The sequence below is a fragment of the Sinocyclocheilus anshuiensis genome, unplaced genomic scaffold (assembly GCF_001515605.1).
Source record: "Sinocyclocheilus anshuiensis isolate Anshui unplaced genomic scaffold, SAMN03320099.WGS_v1.1 scaffold188, whole genome shotgun sequence".
Lineage (NCBI taxonomy): Eukaryota > Metazoa > Chordata > Actinopteri > Cypriniformes > Cyprinidae > Sinocyclocheilus > Sinocyclocheilus anshuiensis.
This window is the reverse complement of record NW_015555768.1, coordinates 980,122-993,272: the sequence shown is the minus strand read 5'-3', so window position 1 is coordinate 993,272 and position 13,151 is coordinate 980,122. Positions and strand designations below refer to the sequence as shown.

The window sequence follows — 13,151 nt, the reverse complement described above, 5'->3', positions numbered from 1 at the left end:
TATATATATAAATGTTTCTGAAAGATATATATCAATGTTTCTGAAAGTCTCTTACACTCATCAAAGATGCGTTCATTTGACCAAAAATACAGTAAAAACTAATAATGTGAAATATTTTTATAATTTAAAATCACTGCTTCTATTGTTATATTATGCTGAATAAAATATTAATTTCTCAAAACAAATAATGTAGCAAAGTGTCATTTCTTCAGTGTTGTCACATGAAAAGATATAATAAAATATTTACAAAAATGTGAGGGGTGTACTCACTTCTGTGAGATACTGTAAATAAATAAAAGTTTTACTGATCCCAAACTTTTGAACGGCCAGCTCTGGGGAAAAAAGTATTTGAAAATGAGAAAAAAACCCTAAGGTATAAGTACTTAAATTATTTGAAGCAGCTGTCACTGTTTAGAAGTATAAAATAATCCCTTTTAAGTTTTTATCATGCCAATAACAATATCCTGGGAGGAAGACCAAGAGAACTGACCTTCATCTCGAGTGTAGTCCTCTCCTGAGTGAGGCTCAAACAGATAGTCTCCAGTCACCAACTCAAACGCCTGTGAAGACACATCATATTACTGCTCTCTCACATGACACACAAGCAGGAAGTGCAAGTGTACATATGAACATCCTGACCATTTTTCAGTGTCTTTATGAAAAAGTAGACGTTAGATCACTACTGATTAGCGCTGAATGAGTTCGTACCATACATGCAGTGCTCCATATGTCAGCGGGGGGTCCGTACTCGGCTCCGATCAGCACCTCCAGAGCTCTGTACTGACGCGTCTGGATGTCCTCGGTAAAGTGCTTGTGCTGATATAGAGGAGAGAACATCAGTAAACATCACACATCACCAGCTCTTTGTGTTCAAACACCTGATGTGATCCATAATTCACTTTCTGAATGCCTGGAATCGACCCACTGTACTCACCACCCAGCATGCATTGCCTAGGTCTGCAATCTTGATGCGTATTTTATCTGCGTTCTGAGGTTCTAGAGGATTCACTAAGAAATCAGCAGCAGAGTATGCTGGGGGGAAAACAGACCATTTTAGTACTGATGTGAAGCTTTCAGCAACATAATTACAGCCCATTAGAACATATTTGACATTTAATTTAAGATAAAAAGCCTACAGAGAGCAACAGTCGGATTCCAGAAGTAAAAATTTAATGCATTTTTTTTACAGGGGAATTGACTTTGAGCGATAATGCATAAACTTTTAAAAACAGACCAACTGTGAACTGTGCGGTTGTTAATCAATGGTATATGCTTTTGTTGAAGCCATCAGCCACATTATTTCAACTTAATTTTTAAATAACTGTTTTCACTAGGGAATCCTAGTAAAAAACTATAATATCCATAATTCTGCAAAGAAATCAATACTAATTGGAGTCAAACCACACCAAAAGAACTCTTTAACACCCACACAATCCCATGAAGCACAATCAAGTCAAACTCTCTCTGCTCTCAAACTACTTAAATATTTGTGTGAATAATACTCGTTTTGCAACAAAGGTAAAATATATTATTTCAATATACATTTATACTTAGACTTGCTTTATATTTATCCATCATTTTACATTTGATTGAACCATTTCAAAGACTGTAATGATGTGTTTCCAGTTACTAACATCATAATTCTAGCCAATTTTTTTTTTATATTTCCATTTTTAAAAAACTTTCATGCACATTTTTACATTTTTATGCTATACTTAGTAGGGCTGTCAAAAAAAATGTGAATTTAGAATGATTTGTTCTGTCTGCATGCTTGTTCACATCTAAAAGTAACATTTAGCTGATATAGACTTCTAACCCTTTAAAGCATAACTTTATGCAATAATAGTCAGAAAAATCGTTTTTGTTCATCTTTTTTTTGCAAACACGCATGTGTTTTTTGTTAAGTATCATATTTGATAGATCAGGTTTTTATGGCTCATATAGTATGATATAGTAGGGCTGTGGAATTTCGAATATTCGTCGAATTAAAAAAAAAAAAATCCACATTCGAATGCAAAAACGTTGCATTCGAATTTAAGGTCTCAGTCAGCCGTCAGGCAGCCTTATCAGTGGCGCACGAGATGCGATAACGATGTATGTGTCATTGATTGCATTTGAACGCTTTTGTTAGTTGAACCCACTAGATGCGGCGCTGCTACGTTGTTCATTCATATATTGCGGAAAACGAGAGCATCAGTGTGGAGATGATGTTGTTTACGTCAAAACTGAAACCAAGCCGTTCACACAGAACGCATATTTATCACATTTTCTAGAGGGACATCTATCAGCGCTGCACTCGCGTCTCGCAGAGAGCGGCATGTTTAGAAAGCCATGCAAAATTAATGCAAGTTCAAAAGACATTGATTATATTTAAGTAGAAAATTCAAATTTAGTTTTTCAGTCATTTTGACAGCCCTAATACTTAGTGTTATATTACCTTGCATTAAGTTACAGAAAACTAGTCGCAGCTGCTGCGTAAGTGTTTCTAATACAACGGCTGATGGGTTGACAGCAAATTTTACATCTTTCTCTCTTCTGACTAGTGTAATCAATCTGTCTATATTTTTTTCCTCATAGATGCTTTTTCTTATGCTACTGTGGCTAATGGGAATGCAAAAATTATGTGTTGTCGTTTCCGTTCACCACTATAGAAGTTTACCGAACTGTTGTGAAATGGGACCTTTATGATGATTCTTCATGGGATTGTAGTTCTTTCCCTCATTTAAGCAGTTAAATACACAGTCTTATACATTTGTCTTTTTGTCAAATTTTCAAACATTATTTTACTTTAAATCAAAGTTTCTAATGCTGATTAACTTGTAGCTGGTTGGTTTGGTTCATGGTTTGTAATTCAAAGACTATAAAACAAAGACTATAATCCCTATGGGAATAATGAATGTGGGAAAACACTCTATTGGTTGTTTTCCATCAGCTCAAAGCAGCGTACGTACTGTTGGGAGAGAGCAGTGAGCGCTCCGTGGAGTATCCGGACAGAGTGGACAGAGCCGACTCAGAGGTAGCTGACAGGATGGAGCTAGACATGCCGGACAGGCCCGATCCAGGGCTGGAGAAGCGCAGGGGTCCGAAGCCGTTACAGCCCTCCTCCAACCACGACGAGCCCGATTCTGGACTGTGTTTATTCAGAGCTCCTATAGAGTGTCCGTTACCGTTCACTGTGACACACATAAAGAGGAAAATGTGCTGAAAAGTTGATCTAAAATCTAAAATTAAATCTGGCCTCACTTCATTAATAATCTTTTCTTAAGATTCAACTGAAAAATAAAGCATCTTGGAGGAGCTATAATTATCACAGTCCATCAAAATTTGCTTCAGAGATATTGGACTCTGGATGAAAATATGATTGGTTGTCAAAAGTGAATATATAATTTGTTGAAAAGTCTGATATAGGAGTTTAAAAATTTTCAAATTTAATCAGCAGTCATTGAAGCAATGATGTAAATGAGAAATAGAGACAAGACAAATTTCAGCAATTACTACTGTATTGTGCTTGAAAACTGTTCATATCATGGAAAAGATTTTGGTCATGTCGCCATATGGTCATAAGTAGTTTAATCGGGGCGCTTTATGCAACTGATTTTATAATGCTAAAATCTAGAAAGATCTTTAAAATATTGACACTTTCTAAATTAATTATAGTTTCATTCAGGATGTGTTCCCGTGTTCTAAAACAGTCAGACTCAGCAGAATGAAACTGAACACAAGGGTCTTGAGATGCTGTTTTGTTTTGTTTTAAATAACTTGACACAGCATCTTAAAACGCAACAAGAGGCTGAAAAATTAATGAGATGCACTGCATCAAAAACATCCATGTAGCACACAGACCGATGCACAAGTAAAAACTGCAGATCATTCACCTCTTCATAGCCCTTAGGTCCAAAAACTATGAGATGTAACATGCAAAATGTCTGCAAGCATGATTATATTTAATCCTCATCCCAAATCACACATTCTGACCAATGAAATTCCAAGACTTTTCCAGTCATTGGTGATTACTAGATGAGGATTTAATGAGATATAGAAGATCAGACTAACAAAAAACATCTCTAATTAAAGGGACATTTTATTTTTGGTAAAATATTATGATGTTGGCTAAAAATTGTAAATAAATACAATTTCCTAAACCTAACAGTCATGAAAATTACCTATAGGTCACTAAATTTGCCTATTTTCTACACTGATAAATAACTAAAGATAAATAAAAAATCTGTAGAAAGATTGATGCAGCTTCTGCTTTTTTACATAAATCACTAACACGTACAAAGCTTCATTCTCCCTAAAATTCATCTTAATGTTCTACATGTCATTGTGCATGTGTAAATGGTTAATTAAGTCAGTTCATTAATTAGATTTCCATTTGATGGCCATTATTGCTGGGTAATTTCTGTTTACAAAACACTTTTTAGTACTTGAGTAAAAGATTTGTTGTTCACTTTGAGACATTGCAGTGATGTTTTCTTTACTCAGGAGCAAGAGGAGACATGCATAATGGATGTCTCATTATTTTCTGGCTTGAAATATAGACGGAAATAAACGGAACTGATTTGACACATTAATCTGGTTTATGTTTTTTCCTCCATATTGTACAAAATCTTTCAATTGCTCACGGAATTCCCCACAAGGAATTTTACAAAGCTTTTTAAGTAATAATATATTAAAAACAACTATTTCAGTACCTCAGCTCACAAAGTAAATCAACACTTTTTGCATATTAGTTCAAAAGAATCATTAAAACAATGATTCAAAAGAATGATTCACTACAGTTAAATTCTCCTCGTGCATGCTGAAGACAGTTTATATAAATGTATCTCACTTTGTGCGTGTTTGTCGTCATCCTCTCCGTCCTCGCTGAGCCTCCAGAGCGCTCGTGTGTTTCCAGAAGCATCTGGCAGTAAAACTCCATCCAAATCCTCCATCCTCTGCAGGTCCAACAGCCTCTCGTCCAACAGACGCTGCTGCCGTTTGGCTTTCCTTTTCAACTTCTTCTTCTTATTCTTTGATAATTTACCCATCTAGACACAAACACACATGGGCAAAAAAGATTTTAAAAGTGCTGAACCAAAACCAAAAAAACAGCATCGAACACCAAGCTAGTTTCAAAAAGACCTTCTAAAACAAGCATGAGATCTGATGTTAGCTGATCAACCTGCGCAATTATGATTATGTTTGCAAGAGCAAACTAATCTCACACTTACTTTGGTGAATATGTTCTCATACAAACAACATTACTCACTCTCAGGCCATCCAATATGTAGATGAGTTAGTTTTTTTTTTCCATAAAAACAGATTTGGAGAATTTTAGCACTACATTACTTGTTCACCAATGGATCCTCTGCAGTGAATGGGTACCGTCAGAATGAGAGTCCAAACAGCTGATAAAAACATCACAATAATCCACAAGTAATCCATTATTAAGACATTTTTAACTTCAAACTGTTGCTTTTGACTAAAATATGAGTCTATAATCCATAATATTGCTTTTTCCAGTGAAAAACTCATCTTTTCTGAATCAGGAGAGAAATATGCACAGATCAAGCAAAGTTTACAAGTGAAAACAGTCTAAAGCAGTTCTAAACAAATATGTCAGGGGTTGTGAGAGGACAACAGGGGATGGACTTTTTCACTGAAGGAAGCGTTATTATAGATTATGGACTGGTATTTTGGCCAGAAGTGCCAATTTGAAGTTCAGAAATCAGAAGCAAACTTATCTACATCTTGGATGACCTGAGGGTGAGTATATGTTTGGTAAATTTTCATTTTAGGGTGAGCTATTCCTTAAAAAAATTTGCTGGTTCAAACTCAACAAAAAAAGTAAAATCACCACCGTGTCCTTGACCTAAACACATAACCTCAGGTTACTGGTAGGACTGTCATTGAAATGTCCTTTCATGGGTCTCCAACCTTAGGCACAGCTGTCAGCATTGGCATGCAGAAGGGCTATTTTATTTAGTTACAGAAGCCAAACACTGTGCATTAATAATGGTGATTTTCATGACATGCTGTCCAGGGGTCGCTTCTAAATGATTCACTCATTTTTGATACAATAAGCTTACACTGATGCAGCATAAAGTGAATTCTGCCACGGGGGATATCTGACACCCCTGCGCCATTTCCAGCTCTGGGACTATTTTGGGATAGCAGCTCTGTTGCCATGTCTGTTGTCTGGTCGAGCCGTGACACGTCCGATCTATTGAGCCCAGTCTTACGGGACTGACCTGATGAACTTCTGAATCTGGCGCTGTCTGTAAAACTACTGCTGCTACTTATAAATGAGACTTCCTGCTGTAGGTGCAGATATAGATTTATGAGAGGTACTGAACTGTATTCCAGGCCTTTGGCTCTGGTTACTGTATGTCCAATAAATTGGGTCACTGTAATCTAATGGGGTCTGAAAGGTGCATGCAATACCGTCTGTTACGGATACTGCTCACAGTCTGAAGAAAACAGGAGTAATGCTTTCTATGATACAAACAGAGGATTCAATCACTCAAAAGTTATAAACCTTTTAAATTATTTATGATATTAATTAGCAATTGTTGCACACATCAGAACATTTACAGGTGAAAATATTAAAGAGAAGGTGATGCACAGAAGGAATCAAAATGACTAAGATGAACTAAATTAAAATATGGCATAATAAAGAAGATGAAAAGCAGTTTAGCCGACCTAAAACGTTGAGTCGTGCAGTAAAAATACTAGAGATAATCTGGATAATCACTTTTAGGTTTTAGGTAACAGCCATTTATTCAAGAAATCTATAGTCTAACAAGATGAAAAGGCATAATAATAATAATAATAATTTATTTTCTTGGTTATCATAAGGTTATCATATCATCATCAATATATTTTTGTTGTTATTAATAATAATAATAATAATAATAATAATAATAAATTGACCTGAGGCATGCAGAAAAAAAAATTGCTCGGATAATTACTTTTTCTTTAAGTTTTATGTAACAGCCATTCATCAAGTATGAAATCTGTAGCCTAACATTTAATATAGTGCAAAATAAAGATTAAAATGCACTAGTAATTTTATTTCTTATTTTATCACAGCACTGAATATTATTATATTTATTTTTTTTTAATTAAAAGCCAGTTAGGCATATTGGTTATCGGGCACTTTAAACATAAAATTCAATATCTGTTTTGGTCTTAAAAATGAAATACTTTCCAAGAATATAATACTGTCCAAAGCTAATAATTTTGAGATATCTTGTTCTTTTCGACATTTCTTTCCTCATCTCAGTGGCGTAGACAGCCTTGCTTTTTGCCATTCAACTCATTTATATGCAGAAGGGAGGAAAATGTGACAGTAATTCGTGAAATCACTCTCAACCATGCAGAGGTGCTGGTTGAAATAAGAAAAGCAGAATACAGGCAGCGGGAACACAGCGGATCTCTGTCTGGCTGTCATGACGTGAGAAAAGATAATGCTCCTGTCTGAGAACAGCTTACTGCACTGCTCTTTTCTCACTTCTAAAATAGTCAGTTTTAACTTTTCTTCTAAAGAATAAAAGGGGGAAATGAATTGAAATGCAGAATGATCAGATAGATAGATATCTTAGATAGAAAGATAGCTAGCTGGTTTAATGCTCCAGCATGCAAACACCTTTGAAAGGTCTAATATTGTTAGTGAGCAGTTAACGGTGTAAAATCAACACATCTGTGGGACAGCAAAGAGCGTCAAGACCAAATCCACTGACTGGGTGAAACCGAAAGAAATGCTTTTTCCATGCACAGAGTATTTAAACATATACTCTATGTGTTTTTACACCGGCTTAAGATCAGTTATCAGACAAAACGGTGCATTCAAGCATATTTTGAGCATAGGTTGCATTCTCTTTCCCCAGATCAGTGGATCTGACCCCAGCCATGGAGATTTGCCCCTTTCCCAGAGGTTCATGCCTGTCTATCTGCATAGGCAAGGGTGGGTTAGGGTACAGCAGGCAGATTAAAACAGTCATGTGTCATTTTCACCAGGACAAACTACATCCTCTCTGTATTTCAGCAGGCACAACTCTGAACGTACCTGTTTTTCCCTTGGCGCCGTGCTAACTGCCGTCAGAACAGAAGAGGAAAGAGGGAAGGGACAGAAAACCACAATGATAATAATTATAATAATTTAAAATAAAAAGAAAACCGAGAAAGAAAAGATAGGACTCCAGTTAGAAACCAAACAGACGACAGAGAAGAAATGAGAAATGATTGGCATATTCACCACAGAAGCAGAGGAGAAATGACGACCAGCATGCAGATCAATTTAATGGCACACCTGTAGTCGATTCAACATTAAAAGCACACCCAAATGACTTTCTTATTTGCTTTCTTACCTTTGAAACTTAAAAAAAAAATCACTTGAAAAAATAAACCCTAATTCTATGACCTGGACTCAATTGTTGAGGAGAAAACAACTGTGTGCTTCGGCTAAAATCCACAGGATGGCAAATCTGTATGAAAAATACTGCCCATCAATGCTGTAAAACTTGGTTCTATCAATCAGTTGTTTATTGGAAAGATCTTTAAGCGGATCTGTAGGCAGATCTGAATGCAAGCTTGAAGTCGATTGTACAAAAGGGTCTGGTTTTAAAAGGACTAAAAGATTGGAGAAGTCTGACGCACGTCGCCAGAGAGAAGCCTGACCAAAATCACAAGGTCAAAAGTATTCAAAAATGAAATATGCAAACAATTCACAGCAAGATCAAAAACTTGAATTTAGAAAATAGATAGGGTGAACTCTCATTTAATGCTGACTTGAAAATAAAATAAAATTCATAAATGAACTTGCAACTATTTCATTCACATGTAAATATCTTCATATTCGAGAAAACAAAATCATTATAGTTCACGTGTAAAGTCAAGAATGACGCTTAAATCTGATTCGGAGGTTTACAAATACAAATACACAGAGACGAAAACAAATTCAGTCCAGTCACACATTGAAGAAAAAAAAACACTAAAAATGTATAAGCAATTAATTAAACCCATTAATTGTAATCTAAATGTCTGTTTTACACCGTCTAAACTGCAAGCAACAAAATGAACTGCATTACAATGATCAAGGCTGGAAGTGAGCAGTAGTGAGACAAAACTAGAAAGTTCCCATTAAAAGCGTTCAGACAGCTTGATTATAGTGGGAGTCATGTAGTTTTATCTGCACAGACACGCAACTGACTTCCCAAATAACTCTGGATTGTAGTGGCGGACCACTCAGTAGTCTCACTGATGTGCAGTAGACCAGACTTTGAATATCCCTGGTTTATGTCATTGTATGCTGTTCATCATTTTATATGAATATAATGTATACCGTTTCTTTAATTTAATAATGAATGTATTTATTATGCAAACATTAAATGAGTCATACATAAGTCTAAAGGGAGTGTTATGTATGTCTCACGTGATACTAAGATGAGTTTCAGGTGAGCCTGATGTGAGTCACACACGTAAAAATAAAGAACTATACCAGAGGAGCCAGAAGGGGGCGGAGCTCCAGCCTTCTGCCATAACGTGGCCTCTGCTGCCAGCCGTCTCACATACATCTCATTCACATCCAGCAGGATATTCTCTGGCTTTATGTCTGTGTGGATGATCTTGCATTTCGTGTGCAAGTAATCCAAGCCCTCGAGAACCTGAAGAAGAGAAATAAGACACGTATGAATCACTCCCACGGTTTTGATGGAGCTGCAATGTGTATTTGCTATTTGTGTATTTGCTATCTGCAAATTGTATTTGCTATCTGCAAATTGTATTTGCTATTTGACTGGACATTTTTAATGTCAATATGAATGTAAAACAAACGCACCTGTCGAAGAATGCTCTTCACACAGACCAGAGGCAAACCCATGTAGTTGGATTTGATGATCCATTTCAACAGTTGGTGACCGAGCACTTCTAGTACCATACACACATCTGAGAGGTCAGCGAGTCAAGGACAGAGTCTGTGATTAATAAACCACAAATGGACAGCTAGGGAAATATGATTGCGCCATGTACATGTCCCAAAGCAAATGAGCAGCGCAGTTTCGTCTGCTATAGATACTCAATCGCTGTTAATACTCATGGGGTTTTCAGCATCCGCCATCTCACTATATGTGGAAACTACACATGAACTTCCTCTCCATAGTTCCTCTGAAAGTTCAATTCATAAGCTTTTCACCAAAAAATATTGTAAAATACACACAACAAACCACCAAAATAAACATTCGTTAACCTTAAGAAATGATGAGAAATATATCATATTATTATATTAATTCTATTAATATTTATAATAAAAATACATTTAAAAAAAATATATTTGTGCAGAACTTTATTTGACCAAAAAAAAAAAAAAATCTTAAAAAATAAAAATGTTCTGTGTAAAGATACTGATATATTTGCATTTAACGTTTTAAAAGACTTATTCAATTGTTAAAGTTTTATTAATTAAATTGATTATACATGCTTTTTTATTATTAACATTTAATTAACCCATTAAAATGGAAAAAAACACTGAAAAAATTAATTTGTAAAAAAATAAAATGAAATTTGTGAGGAAAAAAAGATTTCATAGGGCCTGAGAAAAAAGAAACCAAGAAATTTCAAATTTGAATAACACAAAACAGTATTCACTTAAAAGTCGAACCAACATGAGCATGTGATGCAAGCAGTAAAGGATACGAACACCATTGACACCAGAGATTTTAAAATCATCAATGAGCTGAACTATCCTTTCTCGTTTGGGGTCTGTGGGGTCGCTGTCTCGCACCTAAGGAAAAATTATAATCATAATATATATATTTTTTTTAATGTAAAATAAAAAATGCTAATGTATTCAGTCCCCAGACTTACACATTTCAGTAGTTTAATCTCGTCTAGTGCAGTCTCAGTGTAGTGCTGGGCACTTTTAACCACTTTCAGTGCCACGAACCTTTTCCGCCTACAGACAAATGTCATATATTGTTGAATTCATACAGACAGTCAAACAGCATGTTCAGTTGACAATCCATACATGACTATCTGGCTGACAATCCATAATCTGACATCGGCTTACATCTCAATATTTAGAGATCTAGTTCCAGCAGTTTAATCCCAGGGATTAGGATTCAAGTACATCCAACATAAAAATACTCACTGTAGATCCCAGCACAGCCATACAGTGGAGAAATGGCCCCATCCCAGTTTCCTGACCACATGATATCTGCCATTAAACAGGTCTCCAATCTTCACTGGATAATACCCTCCTGAAAAAAATCAAATATTGTTACATAACATGCATTCAGCCAGTCATTATCTGTTACTATTGCTGCATTAAAACATATAGCAGCTATTTTACAACAGCTTCAAATGTAGGTCATCCAATCAGAATGGAACTATTTGTTTTGTAATATTAGCTTTATAATAATATACTGTTCTAAATCTTTTGTTTCATAAAGTGAAGCTGTTTTTGCACCAGGATTATTAGCGTTAACTAAAAACATTTTCGTTAACTGAAATTAATATTAAATAAAATATTAATATTATATGAAAAACTTAAACTAAATGAAAATCTTTAAATGCTGCCTTGGCAACTAACTGAAATAAAAACTAAAACTGAAATAAAAATAAATTAAACCTAAATAATAATAGTTAAAAATGACAAAAGCATTAACAAAATTACTAAAAACTAAACTGAAATTAAAAAGATAATTGAAAATGTAAAAATAAATCTAATTCAAAATATTAAAAAAAAACTATAATAGTTCATAAATAATACTAGAATACCACTGTTTTGCACTGATACCAGATTTATTTTATTTATGAATAATCTAATTTTTTGGTTTGCATCAATAATGTTCCAAATAAAAACAGAAAATGATGAAATGAAGGGCTTTTCATTTGGAACAGTGTGGTATGGGAACAGCTCAAGTCAAGACTGCAAAGCCCTGCAGAGTTGTGCGCTTAGCTGAGCGCATCTCAGGGTCTGCTCTCCCCTCTCTACAGGACATCTACCTCAAACGCTGCAAAAGCAGCAGTTAAAATCATCAAGGACTCCAACCACCCTGGTAACTGTCTTTTCATTTTGCTGCCATCTGGTAAGCGCTTCCGTAGCCTGATGGCAAAAACCGAGAGACTTAGGAGGAGCTTCTTCCCCCAGGCCATCAGGCTCCTAAACTCAAACTCAGTCTCTTAACACCAACATGACTTCACTTAATTATCAGTAAGACACTTAATATACTGACATTGTCACTTACACACATCAATCTCTGCCATATATTCCCTATATAACCATGTATGTGACAAATAAAAAATCTTGAATCTTGAATCTTGGAAAGTAATTAATTCACTGGATTATCAAAAAAAAAACAAAAAAAAAACAGGCATTCTAAAATGGTTATGTAATATTTTAAATATTTTATTAATTTTTCAGCAAAATTAACTGTGATGAGATACATATCATTACATATTTTTTCCAGAGGTGGAAAGAGTACGAAAATATTCTACTCAAGTAAAAGTACCATTACATTAATGAAATTTTACTTAAGTACAAGTAGAAGTACCAGTCTAAAAATCTACTCAAATAAAAGTAAAAAGTAGCTCATTTAAAATTTACTCAGAGTAAAAATTACTTGGGGTGCTTTCACACCTGTAGATCGATTGCGATTTTCCGAAACAGGGATTAAAATGATTACAATGTTGCTTTTTTTTCTTGGTGCGGTTCGCTTTCACACGGCAAAGTTTCTAAACGGACCAAATTTGTTACTACAAGTCACGCGCGAGTAAACTGTTGTCTCACTGGTCAAAGTTCCACGGTTTATTTTCCGGGATTCCACTTAGCTGTCACGCATGTCATCCGTCAGGATGGAACGACAACAGCTTTTTTTTGTTTTTTTTTGAGCAGGAGTCCAGAACTCATCGTGAAAACATTTTTAAAATGCACTTACTAGGAAGAAGAGCAATAAGACGGCATTATAAAATGAAAAAGTGCGCTTTTTTATTTTGAATGGCGAAGACGTGCACACAGACATTCACAGGTTCATTTTGAGGTACGCTCCAGAGTTTGTTTTCAATCGAGCCGAGACCACCTCGTTCAGGCGATCGATCTCAGACCGATTGTTTTATCCGAGCGCAATTGCCGTGTTCACATATGCCCAAATGAACCGAGCTAAGGGGGGAAA

The 13,151-nt window shown here is 35.4% G+C and overlaps 1 protein-coding gene across 1 annotated transcript in view; it reads right to left on the bottom strand.

Annotated features, from left to right (window-relative positions):
- srpk3 (SRSF protein kinase 3) overlaps window positions 1-13,151 on the bottom strand; it is a 21,806-nt gene that overhangs the window by 1,747 nt on the left and 6,908 nt on the right. The window contains exons 4-14 of the mRNA XM_016468310.1: window positions 11,129-11,237; window positions 10,846-10,933; window positions 10,675-10,762; window positions 9,821-9,927; window positions 9,482-9,647; window positions 8,051-8,076; window positions 4,832-5,030; window positions 2,952-3,173; window positions 935-1,032; window positions 709-816; window positions 444-560 (exon numbers count right to left, since the gene is read on the bottom strand). Coding sequence (XP_016323796.1) covers window positions 444-560; window positions 709-816; window positions 935-1,032; window positions 2,952-3,173; window positions 4,832-5,030; window positions 8,051-8,076; window positions 9,482-9,647; window positions 9,821-9,927; window positions 10,675-10,762; window positions 10,846-10,933; window positions 11,129-11,237 — 1,328 coding nt within the window. The remainder of the gene's footprint in view (window positions 1-443; window positions 561-708; window positions 817-934; window positions 1,033-2,951; window positions 3,174-4,831; window positions 5,031-8,050; window positions 8,077-9,481; window positions 9,648-9,820; window positions 9,928-10,674; window positions 10,763-10,845; window positions 10,934-11,128; window positions 11,238-13,151) is intronic.